At 38.5% G+C, this 20,676-nt stretch overlaps 1 protein-coding gene across 2 annotated transcripts; it reads left to right on the top strand.

Moving 5' to 3' along the window:
* The first annotated feature begins 502 nt into the window (after positions 1 to 502).
* mark4a (MAP/microtubule affinity-regulating kinase 4a) lies at positions 503 to 18,826 on the top strand. 2 transcript variants are annotated; one of them, XM_081366538.1, is made up of 18 exons: positions 503 to 1,180; positions 4,816 to 5,013; positions 6,592 to 6,645; positions 9,776 to 9,824; positions 9,955 to 10,020; positions 10,265 to 10,335; positions 10,483 to 10,539; positions 10,925 to 11,161; positions 13,599 to 13,718; positions 13,911 to 14,010; positions 14,149 to 14,258; positions 14,348 to 14,522; positions 14,607 to 14,818; positions 15,433 to 15,536; positions 15,641 to 15,925; positions 17,063 to 17,145; positions 17,572 to 17,616; positions 17,973 to 18,826. In XM_081366538.1, exons 1-18 carry the CDS (start codon positions 1,130 to 1,132, stop codon positions 18,035 to 18,037), a joined length of 2,082 nt encoding a protein of 693 aa, XP_081222664.1. In that variant the 5' UTR covers positions 503 to 1,129; the 3' UTR covers positions 18,038 to 18,826. The 2 variants fall into 2 exon arrangements, with proteins under 2 accessions (XP_081222664.1, XP_081222663.1); XM_081366537.1 differs by lacking the exon at positions 17,063 to 17,145 and having other exon boundaries at positions 17,973 to 18,455.
* The last annotated feature ends 1,850 nt before the right edge of the window (positions 18,827 to 20,676 follow it).

Here is a 20,676-nt window from a genome sequence, read left to right on the forward strand (position 1 = left end):
ACAATAAAGACTTTTTGCAATGTTTTAGTTTCAAATGCTGTTCTTTTGAGCCTTCTATTCCTCGAAGAATCCTGAAAAAAATGATCACGATTTCCACAAAAATATTAAGTAGCACAACTGTTTTTAACATTGATAATAATAAAATGTCACATTGTTTACATTCAGTCAAATGCTCAGCTATACAGACACAGTCATCTGAAGTCAGTTGCACCCTTTAGTGTTTATAATCCTGTCCTTTGCCACTAGCCTGTAAATATAGTAAGTTCTACGGTTCTCTCGGTCATTCATTTTTATTACAATTTGACTGTTTATAAGAAGATTGACAGCTGCAACACCTTGAGCTATTCTCCTTGAGCTCAATATACACTTTTTAATAAGTAGCTATAAAATGAAAACGAACAACGATTGAGATTGAAAGACCTCTACAGTCACGGATAAGTTTTCTATCAGATTGTGTGGAGCTCTTTAAATTGTCCATCAGTGCGCGCGCGCGTGCGTCCGCGCGCTCGAGTCAGTACCGAGACGAGCGAGCGCTAGCGGAGGCAGCAGTGGCGCATCTCACATATCTGCCGCTGGATTATAACGGCTGCTTTAGGATGTGAACGGGTTTCGGCCTCGGCACCGGCCAAAGCTTCTGTTTTCCCATGACAAACAGATGCGACAAGAGAGCGAGCGAGCGCGCGAGTGAACGGTACAGGGGAGCGGAGAGATCATCAGTATTATTATGAGAAAAGAGGACGGGGTTTTCGGAGCCGTATTTGTTTTGCTCGCGGAGATGAGGCGGGGGGTAGTGAGTCGCTACAAAATCGTTGGGCTCCGGCCAAGCATTAATCTGTTTTAGCACACATATACCGCCGCGCTTGCGTTTACATCGTCAACAGACGCGTTTGATCGCTACGGTTTGCATCGCAGAAAAATAATGCAGCTGTCTCGAGGACATCTGTGAGATTTGCGGACTGCTGTTGCCGCTGCCATGACAGACGCAGGCTTTACCGAGCAGGCGGTGTGAGACGAGCACGGCCCCAGCTGCAGCAGCACGGCCGATGTGGGCTGCGTTTACCGGGGGAGATTAAATCTGTAAATACTGCTCGCGCTATTCCTCTTTAACCGTTTGCAATCTCAGGGAAAAATGTCCTCTCGGTCTGCTTTACCGTCTGCGAACGACCGGAGCACAGATCATGTAAGTATCATCATTTCAAATGAATTATTATTGTTGTATCATCTAGGCGCTCCGTTTCCACACAACGCCCAGTATTTAACGTCAGATGCACGGTCATTTTTACAACCGGGATTGAATATCAGGAATTCATTGCCTGGTATCGTTCATTCATGGGAGGATGGAGAGGCAGGATACAGTGGCCCATGTACGCGTAGCAGGTTCTTTGGAAAAACGGGCCGCATCCTTGAATGTGCAAAGCAGCAAAAGAGGCGCTGCGAAACGCGCAGGCAGTAGAGCGCCATCCGCATAGTGTACACATCAGCGCATCATCTGCGCACGAGCGCGCGCTCTTCTCCCAGAGAGGGGTTTTGCTTCATTGGCAGAATTTGCGGGAGAATAGCAAGAAGCTCTGAGCACCCTGTCTCTGCAAATTATAAAATGAATATGACCTTTTGGGGCTCCAGAGTCATATAGGGAGGATGAGCTTTTAGCGTTAGCTGTGATCTGCCGTCTCTACAGTTGCGTGCTCCGTACTCAGACGCACTGGCTGGTGTAGTGGCCTAGCAGTCATGCGCCAGCACATTACAGTGTGTTTTATGACCTGACCTAGACTTCTCTGTTGGTTAATGTATTTAGTGTTGCTCCAGTATCTTAGTAAACAATCTAAAACAACTATGGTTTTACTTAGCCTAATTCATTTAGGCCTACTTAATAAAAGAGAGTGCTGTTGATGCAAAATCAGTAGGGATTCAATTTACCTGATGTTTGACTGCTTGATTGAAACTGTCTGAAAGCTTATTAAAAAATTATAATACAACAAAATCTCAGCTGATGGTAACGCTTAATGAATATAATTAGACTTGCTGTATATTTTAAAGCAAGCACCAAGGTAAACGTTTTAAGTAATTCATTAAAGTGTGCACAACTAATTACATTTTATGTGAAGGATCAGGTTGTTGATGTCTTAGAAACGAAAAAAAAAACGTTTTGCATTTGGACTGTCTGCCTCTTTTTACACTACCATTCAAAAGTTTGGGATTTGTCAGATATTTTTCAATGTTTTTTTATATAGCCTAAGTCTCTGATGCTCACCAAGCCTGCATTTATTTCATCAAAAATACAGTAAAACAGTAATATTGTTACAATTTAAAAGAACTGTTTTCTATTTGAATGTATTTTTAAAATGTAATTTATTCCTGTGATGTCAAAGCTGGATTTTCAGCATCATTAGTCTTCAGTGTCACATGATCCTTCAGAAATCATTCTGTCGATTTGCTGCTTAAAACATGTCTTATTATTATCAATGTTGAAAACAGTTTTTCTGCTTAATATTTTTCAGTGCTACATTTTTTCAGGATTTTTTTATGAAAGTTCAACAACATTTATTTGAAATGGAAATCAAACATTATAAATGTCTTAAAGGTCACTGTTTGATCATCCTTTTGCTAAATTAATATTATTTTTTAAGAAGTCTTACTGACCCCAAATGTTTTGAACGGTAGTGAACGGTAAAAAATTACTCCTTTTCTTTCAAATTCAGCATTGTTATTCTTTAGACCAACTGCCGAAACATGCACAGGATTCTGGGATGTCATAGACAACAAATGATATATTTGTCATCAAAAAACAACCAGATGAAGACATCTTAATAAATAGTATGTGACACATATGGATGTTGACTTCTTACCTTTGTGTATAAACTGTGCAAAGGCAGCATTTTTCAGCTTTCAGACAGAACACTAATATGGTGGTTATTAAATGTAACTCTGTAGCACATGATGTTTCCTTATATGGGACAGAGACAGAGTTTTAGGATACAGAGGTAAGATAATGTGCATGGCACATTTTATTGAGCAAACATGTTCTGATCATAATATACCATATATTATGGAAAGTTGGGGCATTTAAAGGTCTTTGCACAGGATGCATAAGATAAAACAACCTGATCATTAATATAAAGAAAATGTGAGCCAGATCTGGACTAAGCTTACTTAACACCCACACATGCTCTCTCACATTTGGGATTCTCCCAATAAACCCTTTTCAAATAGGAGCAGTCTATGAAATATTCTTTATTTATTTGGTTATAATTTTTCAAAAATAAGAGTGAGACCTGGTTCACAGTGTGTGCAGTTTGGCATATTGTGTATGTAGCGTAGGATGCTGTGTGTGAGGTAGAGTCCAGTAAGAGTATGGCAGGGCATCGTTAGTAATTTATTCAATCCCTGAGCTGTAATCCCGTGGTCAGCGGTGCAGATGTGGACCTGCATGGGCATGTTTTGATTTCTGTGTGAGCTCCTTCCTCTCCCCTCTTAAGGGGGGCAGTTGGAGCCATTCAGTAAACTTCACCAGATGTTAGTTTGAGTGTTCGGGGTTTAGGTTTAAATGTGCTAATCTAAATAGTTTAGTTTTAGCAGCGACAGACTAAAACCTCCATGGCAAAGTAAATTAATCCTGTATTATAGGGCAGAATTACTCACACACCAGTGCTTACGCTCTCCTATACCATCATCACATCAGCCATCTAAATGATAATTCATATGATTTCAGTCACCATTTATAAAGGTTGTGCATGTGTTTGTGTTTCGCTGTGAGTTTTTAAAATTAGATTTCATGTTCATTACAAGAAAGCTGAATTATCTTAATTTACTTCCCCTCAGATGTGCATATTCCTAATAATTTTAGACCCTGAAAAACACACATAGGAAGGCACAGAAAGTTACGTATTTCTTTATTAAATTCTGTATTATATTATTGTAGCACAAACTGTTTGTTTCATCGTTTGTATAACCAAAGCTGAGGACTCATTTAAAAGCAGTTACAAACCCTTTGTAAATGCGTGAACTAGTGATGCACTGTTTTTACCAAAACATTGAAACCAAAATTAAAGTTTGATTTAGCCTAAAAACTACACCTGAAAATAAAGGTTGAGTAATTAAATTTAGCAAATTAGGCACAGTAATTTGTGCAGTTGTGTGCACGAAACAGACCCTGACATGGTTGAAACGCATCAATGGAGAAACACTAATTAAATGCCACTGTTTCAGTCAATGGTGTCGGCCCACCAAAACTATTTCGGACGAATATAGGTTGCCGAAATTCCGGTGCATCATTGCCTAATCCCAGATTTGAGCAACACAACTGTGACCTTGTTCTTTTTTTTTTGAATTGTTCACACTATAGTAGTTAAATTAAGTGATGCAGTGGCCAAAGATAGCAAAACATTGGTATAAATAAATAAAATACTAATTACTAGCCACTACAACAGTTGTGTGGCCCATCTGCATTAGTGTAGACTGATTTTTGTGTGTGTAGTAAGAGGCTTAATCATTAAATGAGGATTTAATTCAGAAATCTGGTGCAGTCAATCAGCGCTGTAGCATTAGTCTGTTTCACTAATGATTCCTTTCTTAAAACTTTCCTATTCCTCAATTAAATTCTGCTTTAATTAATTCAATTAATAAATCTATATGCAATTTCTGTGATCTAAGCTAACTACTTGTCTTTTTTACTGGCTAGACGCACAGGCAGGCCATTTTCTTATTTCTGTTTGCTTCAACAACAGCTCATGTTCCCCAGTTTAATCCAAACTATTTGTTAAAACTTTAATTAGAATAATCTTAATATATTTTCGATGTGTCTGTCTCTTCGTCCAGCATGCGTCTCTGGGAGCGAGTCGTTCAGAGAAGGGGACGAATGTGTCGAGTCGTTCACTGGGTGCCAGATGTCGTAACTCCATGGCCTCCAGCTCAGACGAGTTGCCCCACATCGGAAACTATCGGCTCCTTAAAACCATCGGCAAGGGCAACTTTGCTAAAGTCAAGCTAGCCCGCCACATCCTCACAGGCAAAGAGGTGAGAGAGAAAGAGAGAGTTTACATAGGTAAAACCAGAAGGGTGTGATAAGATGTAGCTACAGGAGCTTCTGTATTAGGTCTCATTCTCATTAGAACACTTGTGAGCATTAATTCTTTGGGTGGTATATTTTTAAAGTGGTCCAACTTAAGTGTGAAAATTTCCACGCCCACCCTTACTTTTTATAAACCAAAGCTGATATAGTGTGATTTAAGATAGACTTGTTAGTGGGCACCAGAGAGCTTTAATAATCTTGGACAATAATAGAATGTGATATTTAAAGAGTATTTTTTATTTTTTTTAGAAATGTACATATTTTAACACTGCATCAGTGTTAAAATATGTACATTTCTAAAAAAAAAAAAAATAAATAAAAAGTTTAAATACCATTATAGAAAGTCTGCATAATTAACAGTGAACTTATGTGTGGCAGTCTGGAGCCATGTATACACTTTTGGGAGTGACAGCCGCATTTAAATGCAGATGGGAATCCCTTAAATTATGGTTGTGTGTGTGCATGGAATACAATCGTCATTCCCAGACTTAAAATGGTTGATATAACCATAACACTATTGTAACTATAAATTTGGTAGCATGGATGCTAAAAGTTTTGTGCTCTTTTTGATCGAAGTAATGTTAGTGATCAGATACAAGTTTTAATAAAATACCCATCAATGTGCTTTGTTTATACGCCTTAAGTTGTTACTAACAGCATGTGCTCTGTCTGAAGTGTACAGTATGAGTTACTTCTAGACCACATGGCTGGTGGGAGCAGCTACAGGAGAGACTGACAGACTGGCATGAGTATTTGCGAATGAGTCAAGACACATGGCTCTGTCTCTGATTTGCGCCACGCGAGAAGAAAAGAGACATAGACACACTTCTAATTACATCACTGCATTAACAACTCGTTTTACAGTTGGGTGCTGTACACATTTAGCTCTACCTGCATTTTTTTATTTATTCAATATGGATGTCACTCCTGAAAATGACCAAAACTCTGAAGCAAGGAGCAGTTTTAAATATTGACACAGATTTCTCTTCATATACTATATTATTTTTTATATTTGATATTTTTCTTATCTATCTTCTGTAGTATTTTAATAATAGAGTCAAATATATACAGTACTGTTCAAAAGTTTGGGTGTAGTAAGATATTTCTTTAAAAGTAATTAATGCTTTTATTCAGCAAAGATGCATTCAGATGATCAAAGGTGGCAGTAAAGACATTTATAATGTTACAATACAAATAAATCAAATAAATGCTTTCTATTCATCAAAGAATTAAGAAAAAATGCATCACGGTTTCCACCAAAGAGACTTATTTTAAGTATAAAAAATTCTTACCAACCCCAAACTTTTGAACGGTAGTGTACATATTGTCATTTTTCATAACCAAGAATTGTTTAAACTGGTTTCCAGTTACTCTAGCAAGTTGCTTTTGATAAAAGTATCAACTAATGAAAATCAAATGACACTATAACGGTTTGATTGAGTTTTTCTGGAGGCTATCTACCTGGCTTAAGGAAAAATAAATGTTTTGGAGCTCAAATCACTAATTGTGAATTGTACATTTAGGTTGCAATAAAGATTATCGACAAGACTCAGTTGAACCCAACCAGCCTACAAAAGGTAAGACCAATAAGTATATATTTAGTATTTATGTTTTCAAGACATTTTCTTCTTTATTAAGACAAATGCCACACAATGATGTAATTTTAACACATTTAGTACAGAAACGGGAAAAAATATCCATGCACACTCTATATAAAGTGTCCAGAAAATCACATATTGAGTGCCACAAGTGAATAGTGCATATATAACTATAGATGCCTATCTAGAAAAGTGTGAAGCTCTTGGAAGTATTGCAGTAAAGTGTGTGTGTGTGTGTGTGTGTGTGTGTGTGTGTGTGTGTGTGTGTGTGTGTGTGTGTGTGTGTGTGTGTGTGTGTGGTGTTTAGTGTCTCTGTTGAGTCTGCGCTCTCGCCTGTATGCCAGTGACTCATCTGTCTCGTAATAGATTATCTCCGGCCTTCATTCCTCCTATTGAAGCCCAACACTCCACATTGCTCTGTGTTTGAGCATACATCAAGATTTGTTTTTTATTATTGACAAACCTATGGTTGATAGGCCTCTGTCTTTGAACACACTTGTGAAAACAGTAGTTTTCAGTAATCTGGATGGATGTTACATTAAATTTCAGCACAGACAACTGTGTTTAATTCAAGAGCTCCCCTTTGAAATGTAGTAACTTAAGCATCAGACATCAGTGATACTGTATGAACTGTCTTTTTTATGGGGAGAATTGGCGTGTGAGTACTGTAATTATTTTTCTGTAAATATCTACTGTATTTCCATGCACTGTTTAGTTATGTCCATTTTATACCAAAGTCTTCTGACTTATCTCTTTAAATCTGGCCATGGGCAGTCTTGTTTTCAAAATGCATCATTTGTTTGTGTGCTTAGTGTGTGTGTTGGAGAGGAGAGGTCGACAGCTGCGGTTCTCCACAGGCCCAGAATGCCCCACTGTGATTCAGTATTGGCTCTGTAACACACACACCGTTAACTGTACACAAACTGTAAACCACCCTTATTGAACATAAGTCACGTTTGGCTTTTTGATCACTCATATAGCTGATATAGGAATCACTGTTCAGTGGAGCATTTGCCAGTTGTCAGAGTAAGTGTTTGTCCCATCCCTCTTTTCTTGCCCTTTAGTGTTGCACATAAAGGAAAGCTTAGAGATTTGTCCTGTGTCATGTTGGGTCATGATTTGTCTGGTTTGCTAGATGATATCTCCTATTTGATCTAACATAAAATAAGTATAAAAAGTATGTTTACATGTGGCATGGCTCACTACAGCATTCATTCACAGTTTGTTGGTCTGTCAGCAATGCTTCTTTCTAATCTTCTTCTGGTCTTCTGATTTGCATATTTTTTTGCAGTTAATTCAAACATCTCTGAACTTTTATGTCAACAACACAGTTTTAAACATGTTTATTTTACTGTTACATGTTTATTAGGAGCATCTAAAAGAAAAAAAAAAATAGGGCTAGGACTTTGCTCTATCCTCTGGTTGTTGATTGGATGATTGGATTGAGGCAGATCTAATATGAGCTTGCAGTTGATTGTAAGAACGGGGTGGGTTTAAGTTGACCAAATGACTGGAGAAGTCCAGCATAAGACACTTGAGAGGAATCTGTCGTTTCAGTCGTTTTTGATTGAAAAAAAATTACTAGGTCAAAAAAAAAAAAAAAAACCTGCACAGACATTCAACTCAATTCAATTCACAGTTATTTGTATAGCGCTTTTCACAATACACATCATTTCAAAGCATCTTTACAGAAAATGCATGAGTCCACATTACAATTTAGAGTGATCTGTTATCAGAGGTTCTGTCTAAGTTATGTATTTCAGAAATGTACATATACAAAATCACAATACGCGAAAAAGGTATTAATTATTTAAACAATGTATTAATTTAATGCAGAAACAATGAGCTCATAGAAGTAATGAATAATTGTTTGTTAACAAGTGATTATGAAATTTAGAAAAATGTAGCATTGGTGCATGTTGATTGTTGAGTTTGCGTCTTCTGAAGTCTTCGCGGGAGTTGGTGCCGTCTCTTCATAGGTGTCGGGCATCTGAAGTCTTCATGATAGGCTGGATCCAAACTGGAACTGACAAACTCTCTAGTTACCTCAGGATGCGCATCCCAAGATAAAACAGAGAAGCAAATAGAAAATAATTAGCGTAGCTACTGTTCATAACATTAAGCAAGAATAATCATGTGCTTTTGATCTGATATAACTGTATGAGGTTAGGAGATGCATTATATGAATGCTTGGCTAAAGAGATGCTTCTTTAATCTAGTTTTAAACTGGGAAAGTGTGCCTGAGCCCCGGACATCATCAGGAAGGCTATTCCAGAGTTTAGGAGCCAAATGTGATAACGCTCTCCCTTCTTTAGTGGACTTAGATATTCTAGGTACTATCAAAAGCCCAGAGTTTTGTGACCTTAAAGAGCATGATGGATTGTAAGGCGATAGAAGATTAGTTAAATATACAGGAGCTAAATCATTTAGGGCCTTATAGGTCAGTAGCAATACTATTTAATTGATACAGAACTTAATAGGTAACCAGTGTAGAGATAATTGGTAATTATCGATAATTAAATAATTAGTTATATGATCTTATTTTCTTGACCTAGTAAGAACTCTAGCAGCTGCATTCTGGACTAAAGGTAGCTTGTTTATTGAAGATGCTGTAAGATCAATAACAAACATTAAGAAAATATTGGTGAATTTCCATTGCATGCCAACTTTAAACTGACAGTAACAGTTTTGAAATAGATTTAGTGGATTTTTGTTTTTGTTTAACACAATATTGCGCTTAGTCATAATGAAAGAATGAGGCCATGTGATAAAAAAGAGAAGAGTATTGGGATTGGCTACTAAGTCGACAACCCTCAGTAACCCACAGAGTTGAGGAAAACAGCTGATACAGAATGGTTCAGGTGCATCACAGTGTTTCCACAGCTACTGGAATGGTATATTGGTTACTCCCTTCAGACTGAGAGACAACAAAATACAGAAGTATATATTCTATCTGGATTTTATTGTCCTACCTTGAGGCTGACGTTGATGATAATAAGAATATCAGTATATTCTGGGAACATAATTTAAACGGCATTGTTTTTCTTGATAATCCCTGAAGAATCACACCACTCTTTCTTTCTTACTTTCTTTCTCTTTTCTCTTGCAGCTGTTCAGAGAAGTGCGGATCATGAAGACCCTCCATCACCCCAACATTGGTAAGATGCACTAAAATGCAACAAATGCATGCATGAATGCTGCTTTTATAATACTGACTATGCAAAATAATTAGCTAATGCTGTTTAAACTTTAACTTTCCAAAAATATTTGATCTCTTATATATTACAGTGCAACTTTTTGAGGTTATTGAAACAGAGAAGACGCTTTATCTTGTGATGGAATATGCAAGTGGAGGTGAGCTCTGAAGTTCATACTGAAGTATGGAGTATAAAACATTGTGTAACTGCATACTAGTACATACTTGTGTGTCCATGAAAGTACTTCATGAGCTGTGTGTTCACTATAGGGTATTTATTTGTGTAATGTGGTTTTTCCCCAGAGCTGAAACATAATGCAAAAAGACCTTTGATACTCATAACATTTATAGGTGCCTCTGTGATATTTTGGGACATTATACGTGTGGGATTTGGTTTTCCAGGTGAGGTGTTTGATTACCTGGTGTCTCATGGGAGAATGAAAGAAATAGAGGCTAGAGCCAAATTCAGACAGGTGAGACATTTACCTAATGAATACAGCACATACAGTTTAAGATCAAGGTGTTGTGTCACATTAAGCTTCTGGTTTACAGTTTCATCTCCAGTTACATGTGTACCCAGTTTTACCTGGGTCATATTAGTTTTTTCTATTTCGTTTCAGATTGTGTCAGCTGTTCATTACTGTCATCAGAAGAATATAGTTCACAGAGATCTGAAGGTACGAGTTTGAATCTTTACACTGCAAATCTGCATTTTTGTCTTGTTTTCACTTAAAATATCTGAAACATCTCTAACACTTTTCATTTTACTTGAGAAGCAAAATTGTGTGAGGATATATCTTGAATTATGCAGATTTTTCAAACCCCATTAAATCTTATTCAGGTTTGATAATAATTAATCATTTTAAAGATACAAAAATATTTTTTTTTAGCACTGTACAAGCACTATGCTGTAAAAGTATGATGTAGTATTACTGTGTGTAGTATGTGTTTGTATCACTTTCTGTCCTGTTTATTTCTCTTTGTTTTTCTCTCACAGTTAATCTGTACAACTTAATTATTTTTCTGCCTCCTTCACACGCTCATGACTTTCTGTATTTGTAGGCAGAGAATTTGCTGTTGGATGCAGATGCTAACATAAAGATAGCAGACTTTGGCTTTAGTAATGAGTTTACGTTGGGGAATAAGTTGGACACCTTCTGCGGTTCCCCGCCTTACGCAGCTCCAGAGTTGTTTCAAGGAAAAAAGTATGACGGGCCTGAGGTGGACATCTGGAGCCTGGGTGTCATCCTCTACACGCTGGTCAGCGGGTCTCTTCCTTTTGATGGACAGAACCTCAAGGTACAGTTATTTTGTTCCTACACTCACAATGATAATTTCCTGCCATTTTACACCCTGCAAGGAAAGAATTGATACAGTCTCTTATTGCAATATTCCATGATTTTGTGATATTGATAAACTGACACCAGTTATATTTCTATTTACAACAAAAAATGCACTACCATTCCTTAGTTTTAGTTTTGGTAAGATTCTTTGTTTTTTGAAAGACATCTCTTTTACTCACCAAGGCTGCATTTATTCGATCAAAAATACAGCAAACATTGTAATGTTGTGAAATATTGTTACAGTTTAAAATTATTTAATTCTTTGATCAATAGAAAGTAATAAAACCACATTTATTTAAAACATATTTTTGTAACAATGTAATTAATTATTTACTGTCGCTTTTTAATTAATTTAATGCACCCTTTCTGAAAAAAAGTATTAATTATAATAAAAAAAATTGGTAGAGTACATCAAGGGAAATGTTTTTTTTTTTTTACGGTACTTTGAATGTGTCTTAACTTTGGTTTTAAACATTTCTTTGAACAAGTTTTAAACAAGACACACCAAGCCGACGTCAAAGTCAGAGTCGCCATTGGGTAGTGCATTTTTTTATTTTACTCACCAGACTTTACATGGAATGCAAGAACAGAGCAAATAAAAAAATTCTACATAAATGTAATATAAAATTAGATACAGGTTAGGTAGATAGGTACAGAAAACTGAATAAAGTAATCAAATGTAAAATAACACGGCATAGTCTTCGCTGTATAAGTTAAATATAGATTAATCCTTATTAAAGTTACAAAAGTTATTCATTCAAGAGCAACAAGTGATTTTTTACAGTGATTCTTTTGTTGTTTGATTAACATTAAAACACTGACAGCAGCAGGAATATTAGGCTGCTGTCACTTTAAGACATAATGCACGGATCTGATACTGTTAAGGCCCGTACACACCGGGACGAATATCGGCGCGCGTTATTCGCCAGCGTTTTTCAACGCGTTTTTTGTGTTCACACCCAAGCTATTTTCGCTGACGATGAGCCGAGTGAACATGCAAATTCATTCCCTGACATTAGATGGCGCTTAATACCACTCCATAACAGTTCTCTTTTATCAAGATTTTTGTAGTCGCTGTCGCGTTTGTCATATAGTTCTTTATGTTCCGACTCCAACGAGACCAGCAGCTCTACATTCATCTTGCCTTGCATCTTCCTCGTCTTATTTCTTCCCTGCAGTGTTTAGACGCTACTCGGCATATATCTTCTTCGCCGTTACGTATGTGTGCTCGGCAAGAACGTTTTGTGTTTGAGCGCCCCCAAGTTGTGTTTTACTGTAACTTCAGAAGCTCCAGACACTGAGCAAAAGCGCCAATCTCATTGGTCGGATAGTTTTTGACGCGGTGCGTCAAACCAAAAAAACGAACCCGAGGCGTTTTTTAAAAAATGACGCTTTTACGCGTGGCGTTTTTCGCGTCGGTGTGCACACTCACATTGGCGCCCTTTGTTTAGTCACGAAATTCGTCCCAGTGTGAACAGGCCTTTACACATGCGTTTTCTTTCTCCGCTGTTTACATTCACTTAAGACATAACTGTATATGTTTAGGATACTCGCCAAGACTGTTTTTTTCACATCATTTTGTGTGAAATTGTCCATTCAAGCGCAAGAAGATATGAAAGAGAGCTCAAATTCAGTATTTGCATGCTGTCAGATGCAGCTTATTGGGCACACAGCTCATGCGAGTTGTTGTTCGCATCTTCTTGCGCTTGAATGTTTAAATTGGCAAGGCTTAAAAACACGTAAACTTTCATGACGATGCAGAGAGTTCTGTCAACTCTTGGCCATCGAGCATTTAGATCTAGCGCGTCAATTCTCTTTACGTGGCATGTGCAAGCCCCTCTTTTTCTCTCACGTTAAGTGCGCATGTGTGAGAGAAAGCGACAGAGGGTGCTCTCAGCCAAGTGACGGTACACAAAGCTCACCAGGCAATGGAATTATATCTGCGCTAAACTTATTTTTTTGCCTCTATCTCAATCACAAGCGACTGAAATCGTACAATTTAATAGCCATTAGCTAATTAAAGATGTTTTTTTAGTCGCCTAGCATGAAATTTTGCTCTTAATTCCATGTGGCTCATGTTATATGTTATGAAAATATTTGCACACTGGAATGCTCAGGTAAGATGATGTAAAATTAGAACAGCCTTTTATCTCTGCTGTCTAGACTCGCTTTCATCACTTTCACTTTTATTCTTGAGCACCGACACGTTCTCTAGACTGAACAGTCAATCAGAGCGATTTCTCTCACCAACGGCCACGATACAGATTCAATATGCTGAATGAGCCGAAAACTAGCCTGACAGAAGCTCACCGATGGCCATCCGTTGGCTTGGTGTGTCAAGACCACACTGATATCTGTTTGTCACTCTGTTTGCTGGTGCATGTGTTTTCCAGGAGCTGCGTGAGCGAGTGTTGAGGGGGAAGTACCGTGTACCCTTCTACATGTCCACAGACTGTGAGGGGATTCTGCGCAGGTTTCTTGTGCTCAATCCCAGCAAACGTTGCACTCTAGAGGTGCCTACTTGCACATTCATTGATACACACTACCATACCAGATACTAATGTGCCTATTTGTGTGATGTACAGCATGCATTTGCTGAAATTCGCTAAATGCTATTATTAGTATAATTCGTGTTAAGTCAAAGCAGATAAATGACTGAGCTAAGAAGTTTCTGTGTAGTCAGGATGCTGGTATTTCCTCCACAGCAAGTGATGAAGGATAAGTGGATGAATTCAGGGTTTGAGGGCGACGAGCTGAAGCCCCACATTGAGCCAGCAGAGGACTACAGTGACGCCAACCGCATTGGTGAGGGTGTAGACCAGTAAGAAACTGGTTAAAGTATTTTACTACTGTTACTAATTGTTCTGTGATGCATAGAATAAAGAGAATGATTGTGTCTGGAAATATTTCTTTCTGTTCTCACTTATTTCTTTGTCTTTTCAGAGATTATGGTCGGGATGGGATTTACTACTGAAGAAATTAAGGACTCTTTACTCACTCAGAAATATAATGAAGTCACGGCTACATATCTACTGTTGGGCCTGAAGACTGAGGTAATACATAATACATGAGATAAACAAAGACCTGAAATCTGAGTTTATTTTTCATTTTTACATTTTTTTTCATTGCTTTTTGGTCATAGGATGGCGCTGAGTCACGAGTTAGCGGCAGTATGACGTTGCCACGTGTGCGTCCAAGCCCAATGACCAATGGAACCAACAAACAGTCCTCTTCTTCATCATCTTCCTCATCCTCACACAGCAAGACTCAGCGCAGCGCCTCTACCTACCACCGCCAGCGACGGCACAGTGACTTCTGTATGAGACACTTGAGCTTCAACTCTAAACACAAACGTACTTCTAATTGTTTATGATTATAATCATTATCAGTTTGTTCTGCAGGTGGTCCTAGCATGCCTGTGATGCACCCTAAGCGTAGCCCGACCAGCGGTGGAGATCGTGAGCTGCGTGAGAGCCGCATGCCGCCGAGGAAGGCCAGCTGTAGTGTAATGGGCAGTCGAACCTTACCACCATCTAGTCCAATGGTCAGCACCGCCAACAACCCCAACAAGGCAGAGATACCTGATCGTCGCAAGGAGATGACCGCCACCACAGTGAGAGAAATTTCTCTAATTGAATCATTATTTTATTATATAAACACTATTGTTGAAATGGTTGGGGTCAGAAGGTTTTTTTTAAAGAAATTAATACTTTTATTCAGAAATGACGCATTAAATTGATCAAAAGTGAGGGTAAACATTTATAATGTTACAAAAGCTTTCTATTTCAAATAAATGCTGTTTCTATTCATTAAAGAATCCTGAAAAAATGTGTCATGGTTTCCAGAAAAATATTAAGCAGCACAACTGTTTTCGACATTGATAAAGATAAGAAATGTTTCTTGAGCACCAATAATAATAATATAGTAAAATTTTAAATTGTAATAATATTTCACAATTTTGTATTGTATTTTTGAGCAAATAAATGGCACCTTGATGAGCATAAGTGACTGAATTCTAAATATTAAAAATAATAATTATTTTTTCATTTTAATTTTTAATACTAAAACTTTCTGTTTATTTTAATTACATTTTGAATCCTAGGTTTTCAATATGGTCTCAGAATGTTGGATCCCATTTTATGAGTGTACGTGTAGCGTTGCGTTTTGTAATGATATTCTTTATTTTGTGGGAGGTTAATGAAATGTTGTCTGCCATCTTCCTTGCAGAACAATATCCCAGGAAGTACTATGACCCGTAGAAACACGTACGTATGTACAGATCGTTCCAGCACTGACCGACACTCGCTGCTGCAGAACGGCAAAGACAACAGGTGACAAACACACATTCACAAACACAGTTACACTCTGTCACCGTGCTGCATATTGCAGTGCCCTGTCGGCTTCTCATTCACTATTTGTGTCTATCTCTCCTCAGCTCTCTGGCTCACCGCCTCCCTCCCACCTCTCCCTCCACTCTCAGTATTGTTGGAGCGGGAGCATCCTCCTCTTCTTCCTCAGGTGAGCGCTGTCGGTTAACACGTGGATCCACCATCCGGAGCACCTTCCATGGGGGTCAGCTCCGTGACCGTGTTCCGCCCACCTATGGACCTCCGCCCACATCGCCCACCCTCAGTCATGACGCTGGAGCCCTGCCGGCCAATGCCCGCAGCCGGGCCACCTCTAACCTGTTCAGCAAACTCACCTCCAAACTCACACGCAGGTAAGAGGAGAAGTTCTATATGCATAGTTATGCATTAAAAAGTATCGCACATCACATGACAGAAAACAGGTTTAAGCATCATTTAGAATGGAAAGCTGTCTCTCTCTTTTTGCTGGAGGTTTGTTGGTCACTGTACTTTTAGTCACTACCTGGCATTTGTGCTGCTGGATGCAGTAGTGTATAATCCATTATATCATATGGGCTTCACATTAAAACCATCCAAGGTGTGGGTGGATTTCAGCAGTGGCGTGTAACGCATTCATGCATGAATTTTATATATAATATATACATTTTTCTATAGTAGTCTTTTAAAAATACATCTGAAATAAACTAAGTGCAATCTAGTGTTGTCAAAAATATAGATTTTTTTTATACATATCGATACTTCCAATACTCATTTTCCGCAGAAAAGATACACGATACCAGCTTCACTTTCTCGCTTTCTCATCTCTCCGACAGCGAGTTGACACACTAACCCGCCTCCGATCACTCACTCGTTTAATTTGCTCCGGATGAATGTTGTTGTTACAGGGCTTGAATTTTGACGTGGGATTGCGCTTTTTGCACAAAATTTTATTCATTCCCATGTATTTTGTGCTCAGACACAAAGTATGTGCACATAAAGCCGCCTCTCAGTACTTTTGAGTTATTTTCGCTGCTTATTGCACTTAAACATTCAAATACACACAAAATAATGTTAAAATGCCAGGCTTGGTGAGTATTCATGTAAACAGTCAGTTTCGTTTTAAGTGAATGGTGAAAAGAGTGAACAGTATAATGGATCCGTGCATCAGGTCTTAAAAGTCACCTGTATTATTATCTCATAATTTGGCTGCAGGTATATTAGGGATTCCTTTTTTTGTTTTAAAGAGCTAGAGTACGACCTGTCGAATAACACTGGGTAATTCTTTCAGATTAAAAATGAGTTGTACACTCATGCTTCACACCTTCATCATTCCTTGGCGTATTGCCTCTCTTTTTCAGGCTTTCCAAGCTTACAAATGTGTACCTTTCGTAATCTTTCCCTCTTTGTTCTTATTTCTGTTACCTTTCTTTCTCTCCATTTTCTCTCGCTATCACTCAATCCTTCTGTCTTTGTCTTTCTCTCGCTCTCCTCATTTTGTTTCTCTCTCCTAGGGTCAATCTTGACCCCTCTAAACGCCAGGGCTCTAATAAATCAGTGTCGGGTTGCACTCTTCCACAGGGATCCAAAACAGTTAGTAAGTTCCCCTGTCTGCCTCTGCTTGCCTGTCTGTTGCCGCTGCACGTCCGTCTGTCTCTGCACATGGCACGCCTATCTGCATGCAATGTCCTTTGCAGAATTGTGCAAGTCTGACAAATAGGTTGTGAGGGTGAGGAAAGTCTGGATGATGGTGCATGGAGGTTTTGTCTCTAATCGGTTTGCATGCATCCAGGAACATGCAACGTTTTTATTCGTTATGACTGTTGTACTTTGCTCAGATCAACATCAGGATAGTTAGTTACATTGACCAAATTGCAGATTAAATTGCTGGGTCGTCTCCATACAGGACTGAGAGATCCAGATACGCATGTTTGTCTTTTTGTTAGTTATGTTGGAGTTGTGTGAATGGATGGGTCACTGTTGGGATAATGCAGATCATCTCAAGATGTGTGCTTTTTTGCAGGATCACAAATGAATCTGAGGGAGTCAGCAGATCTTCGGTCACAGGGTGAGTCCTCATGTGATACTACATGTTATGATCAAGAAATATCCAATTCAATTTTCATGTCATGCCGACTTTAAGAACAGACTTTGCCAACAGATTGCAATGAATAGACTAATATAAACTTCAGCTGTGGATAATTTATAGCATAATTGTTGTACATTTAAATAACACTAAAGCATCAATACACACACCAATAATTAACATACAAATATTATTAATAAGTAGTAATAGTAATGCGTAAATTGCATAAAACAAGGGTGATGAAAGCAGTGACTTCTTTCTGAAGATGTGAATCTCAAATATGATTTACTCAGTATGGTCTGTCTCGTTCTCATGCTCTCTTTCTCTCTATTCTCCAGTGGCCATTTATCTGGGGATCAGAAAGCGTCCCAGTCCTGGGGCAGGGGAGGGGGGTGGGATGTAAGGGGTCGTTTCCCCCGTCCCCCCCGGGCCCCTGCAGAAGTGGTACTGGCCTTGCGTGAGGCAGCGAGGGGATGCGGCTGCCAGGTCCGGCACGCTGGCCCGTTTCTGCTGTGCTGCAGTCATGGGTCGGCAGGATCAAAAGTCGCATTCCAAGCTGAGGTGTGCCAACTGAGTGTGGGTCCCGCAGAGGCAAACGGAGTACGCTACACACGCCTGTGGGGGGCTCCCCTCGCCTTCAGGCACATCGCATCGCAGATCTCTAAAGAGGTGGAGCTCTGAGGGGACGGGGGAGAAGACTTGACTCGTAGATGTCCCCTCACTATATCCGTTGTTATAGAGATCTGACTTATGTGTTATAGACAAAATCTGATCCCTCCAACAACACTCAGCACACACCTGAACACACATACACGTAAACAAACACAGTCACCTTAAAAGCACCGGACACTCAATCCTGACGATATGGAAATCTAAAGTACAAAAACAAGCACACCCCTTCCATGCACAACATAAACCTGAGCGCTTCTTAACACGGATACACACACACACACACACACACACACACACACACACACACACACACACACACACACACACACACACACACACACACACACTCACTCACTCTCTGAACAGCCTCATTCACTGGGTCTGGATTGAATCCAGTTTAGTATTTTTATTCTCATTCTAGTCATGAAATTCTTACTTCAATAATTGATGTCATTCTTTTTTTTAACCACTTTTGTATGTTTTCAACAAGTCTTGACATTTTAAACGGGTCATCATTTTTATGTTTTTGTGATTTAATGTGTCTTACATTTTCTTAATACGTCAAGTCAAAGCATTGAATCATTGACAATGTAGGACTGTAGCTGCCAATGAACTATATGCACAAATGTGAAGTTGGCAAATGTATCCTAACTTCATCATAGCTCACGATGCCCACCCAAATCCACATCACATTCGCTGGCGACCACAAATTTGATTAGGCTGCAAGCCAACCATCTACACTTTGTTTTTGAGATTGTCCAAGCTAAATTTTGTTCCCTAGAAAATCTGTTTTTCTGATGTATAGTGCCAGTTTACTTACTTTCTACCATGTTTAATTTAGAAGAGACATTTAATGCCAAATTACTTTCCCTGACCCTTCTCGGACAGGCACGTTGATTGGTTGGTTGTTGATGAAACTTTGCAAATAGTCACCTCTCCTTTTACCCAGTCTGAGTGGAGTTGAGGTTATCACATGAGTGATTTTACTAAGACAGATGGTTTTAGTGTTCAGTGTCATAAAAAAGACACACTTCCTGCATTGTAGATATCTGATTAAAATCATGTCTAGGAAAAAAACACCTTTCCTATTCAATACTATTTAATTGTCAATAGATTCTCTCCCACCTCCAGTATTAAAAAGAAATAGAAAAGTAAATATCCAATACAGAAATGGTGTTTGCATTGCAAAGTATGTTGTGGTTTAGCTTTTGCAGACATTAACTCATAATCACATTCATTAGCACATACATGTCGGCTTTTTTCATTAAAATTCCTAGGCTTTCTATGACTAAATTGGTATTGAAAAATCTTTTGATCCCTTACCCAATCATTTTGGCACCAGATATCTAAAATGCAGGATGTTTTAATGCAGGAGTACAGGAAGAGGTTCAGTGCTCTCACTACTGTAATATGTTTTTGGGGCAAATGCACCAACAGGGCTTTGAAAAACGTGATTTTTTATTTATTGTAAAATCAGTTGCACTTGCAATCTTGTAATAATATGGCATATATATGGCTCTGTTTCCATTGCAAATTCTTAACAATGCTGTGTAACTAACAGAATGACCATGGACATTGTGTCATGGACTGGTCATCTTTTCGCTGTAGCTCGTGTTGGTTTTTTAGCCATACGCAATTTCGTCTCTTTAACAGATTTGTAATCATGCTATTATCAATTTAACAGGGGTTTCATTTGCAGGTTTGAGACCTGAATAGAATATATATGCTGCTTCAGATTTTTTTGTCATGGGTAGAATTAGGTTTATTTGGAGCTTATTTGTTGTTTTTTTAAATAATACTCTTGGCTTACTTTTTGATCGAACCAGTTCTGGTTTTTGATGTGTAACAAGGCCTAGTTTTGCAATAGTTGTCAATTTGCCAAGCATAAGCAATTCACAACCGATGGTGATCAAAATGTAATTGTGAATGGTGATAATTGTGCAATAGCATTAGATGTTACTGTCATGTCTAGAAGTTGTTTCTATCTTAATGCAAAGCCATGCTTTGACCCTGTTGGTGCTGCCAGCCCGTATTGATCAAGTACATGGTTTGAGCAATGAGGGCATAGTGTATAGGACCTTTCTTGCTAGTTCAGTTTGGATAAACAGGTTGATTTAATATGGTTGGTCTGTTATTTTTTGATTGGGGGGTCATTGTGCTGTCATGTGTGAAATATATTCTAGATACTAAAGGATTATATGCCACTTTCTCCATGTTTGCGATGGCATCTCGCTCTGTTCATGAGAGGGTATTGGATTGTGGTACAGAAAACAAGCTTAGTTCTTGATTTTGGTTTTGTCTGCTATGTATGTCAAATGCTTTGAGATGCTTGAAAGTTCACTTGTGATGACTGACTCCACAGGTATCACT

This window comes from Scardinius erythrophthalmus, assembly GCF_964197995.2.
Source record: "Scardinius erythrophthalmus genome assembly, chromosome: 5".
Classification (NCBI taxonomy): Eukaryota; Metazoa; Chordata; class Actinopteri; order Cypriniformes; family Leuciscidae; genus Scardinius; species Scardinius erythrophthalmus.

Bases quoted from the DNA above. Each gene is read 5' to 3' on its own strand.
- mark4a (XM_081366537.1), top strand. From the start codon at position 1,130: ATGTCCTCTCGGTCTGCTTTACCGTCTGCGAACGACCGGAGCACAGAT. The intron at 9,825-9,954 runs GTAAGATGCACT...TATATATTACAG, and splicing joins CCTCCATCACCCCAACATTG to TGCAACTTTTTGAGGTTATT. The intron at 14,011-14,148 runs GTGAGGGTGTAG...TTGTCTTTTCAG, and splicing joins CAGTGACGCCAACCGCATTG to AGATTATGGTCGGGATGGGA.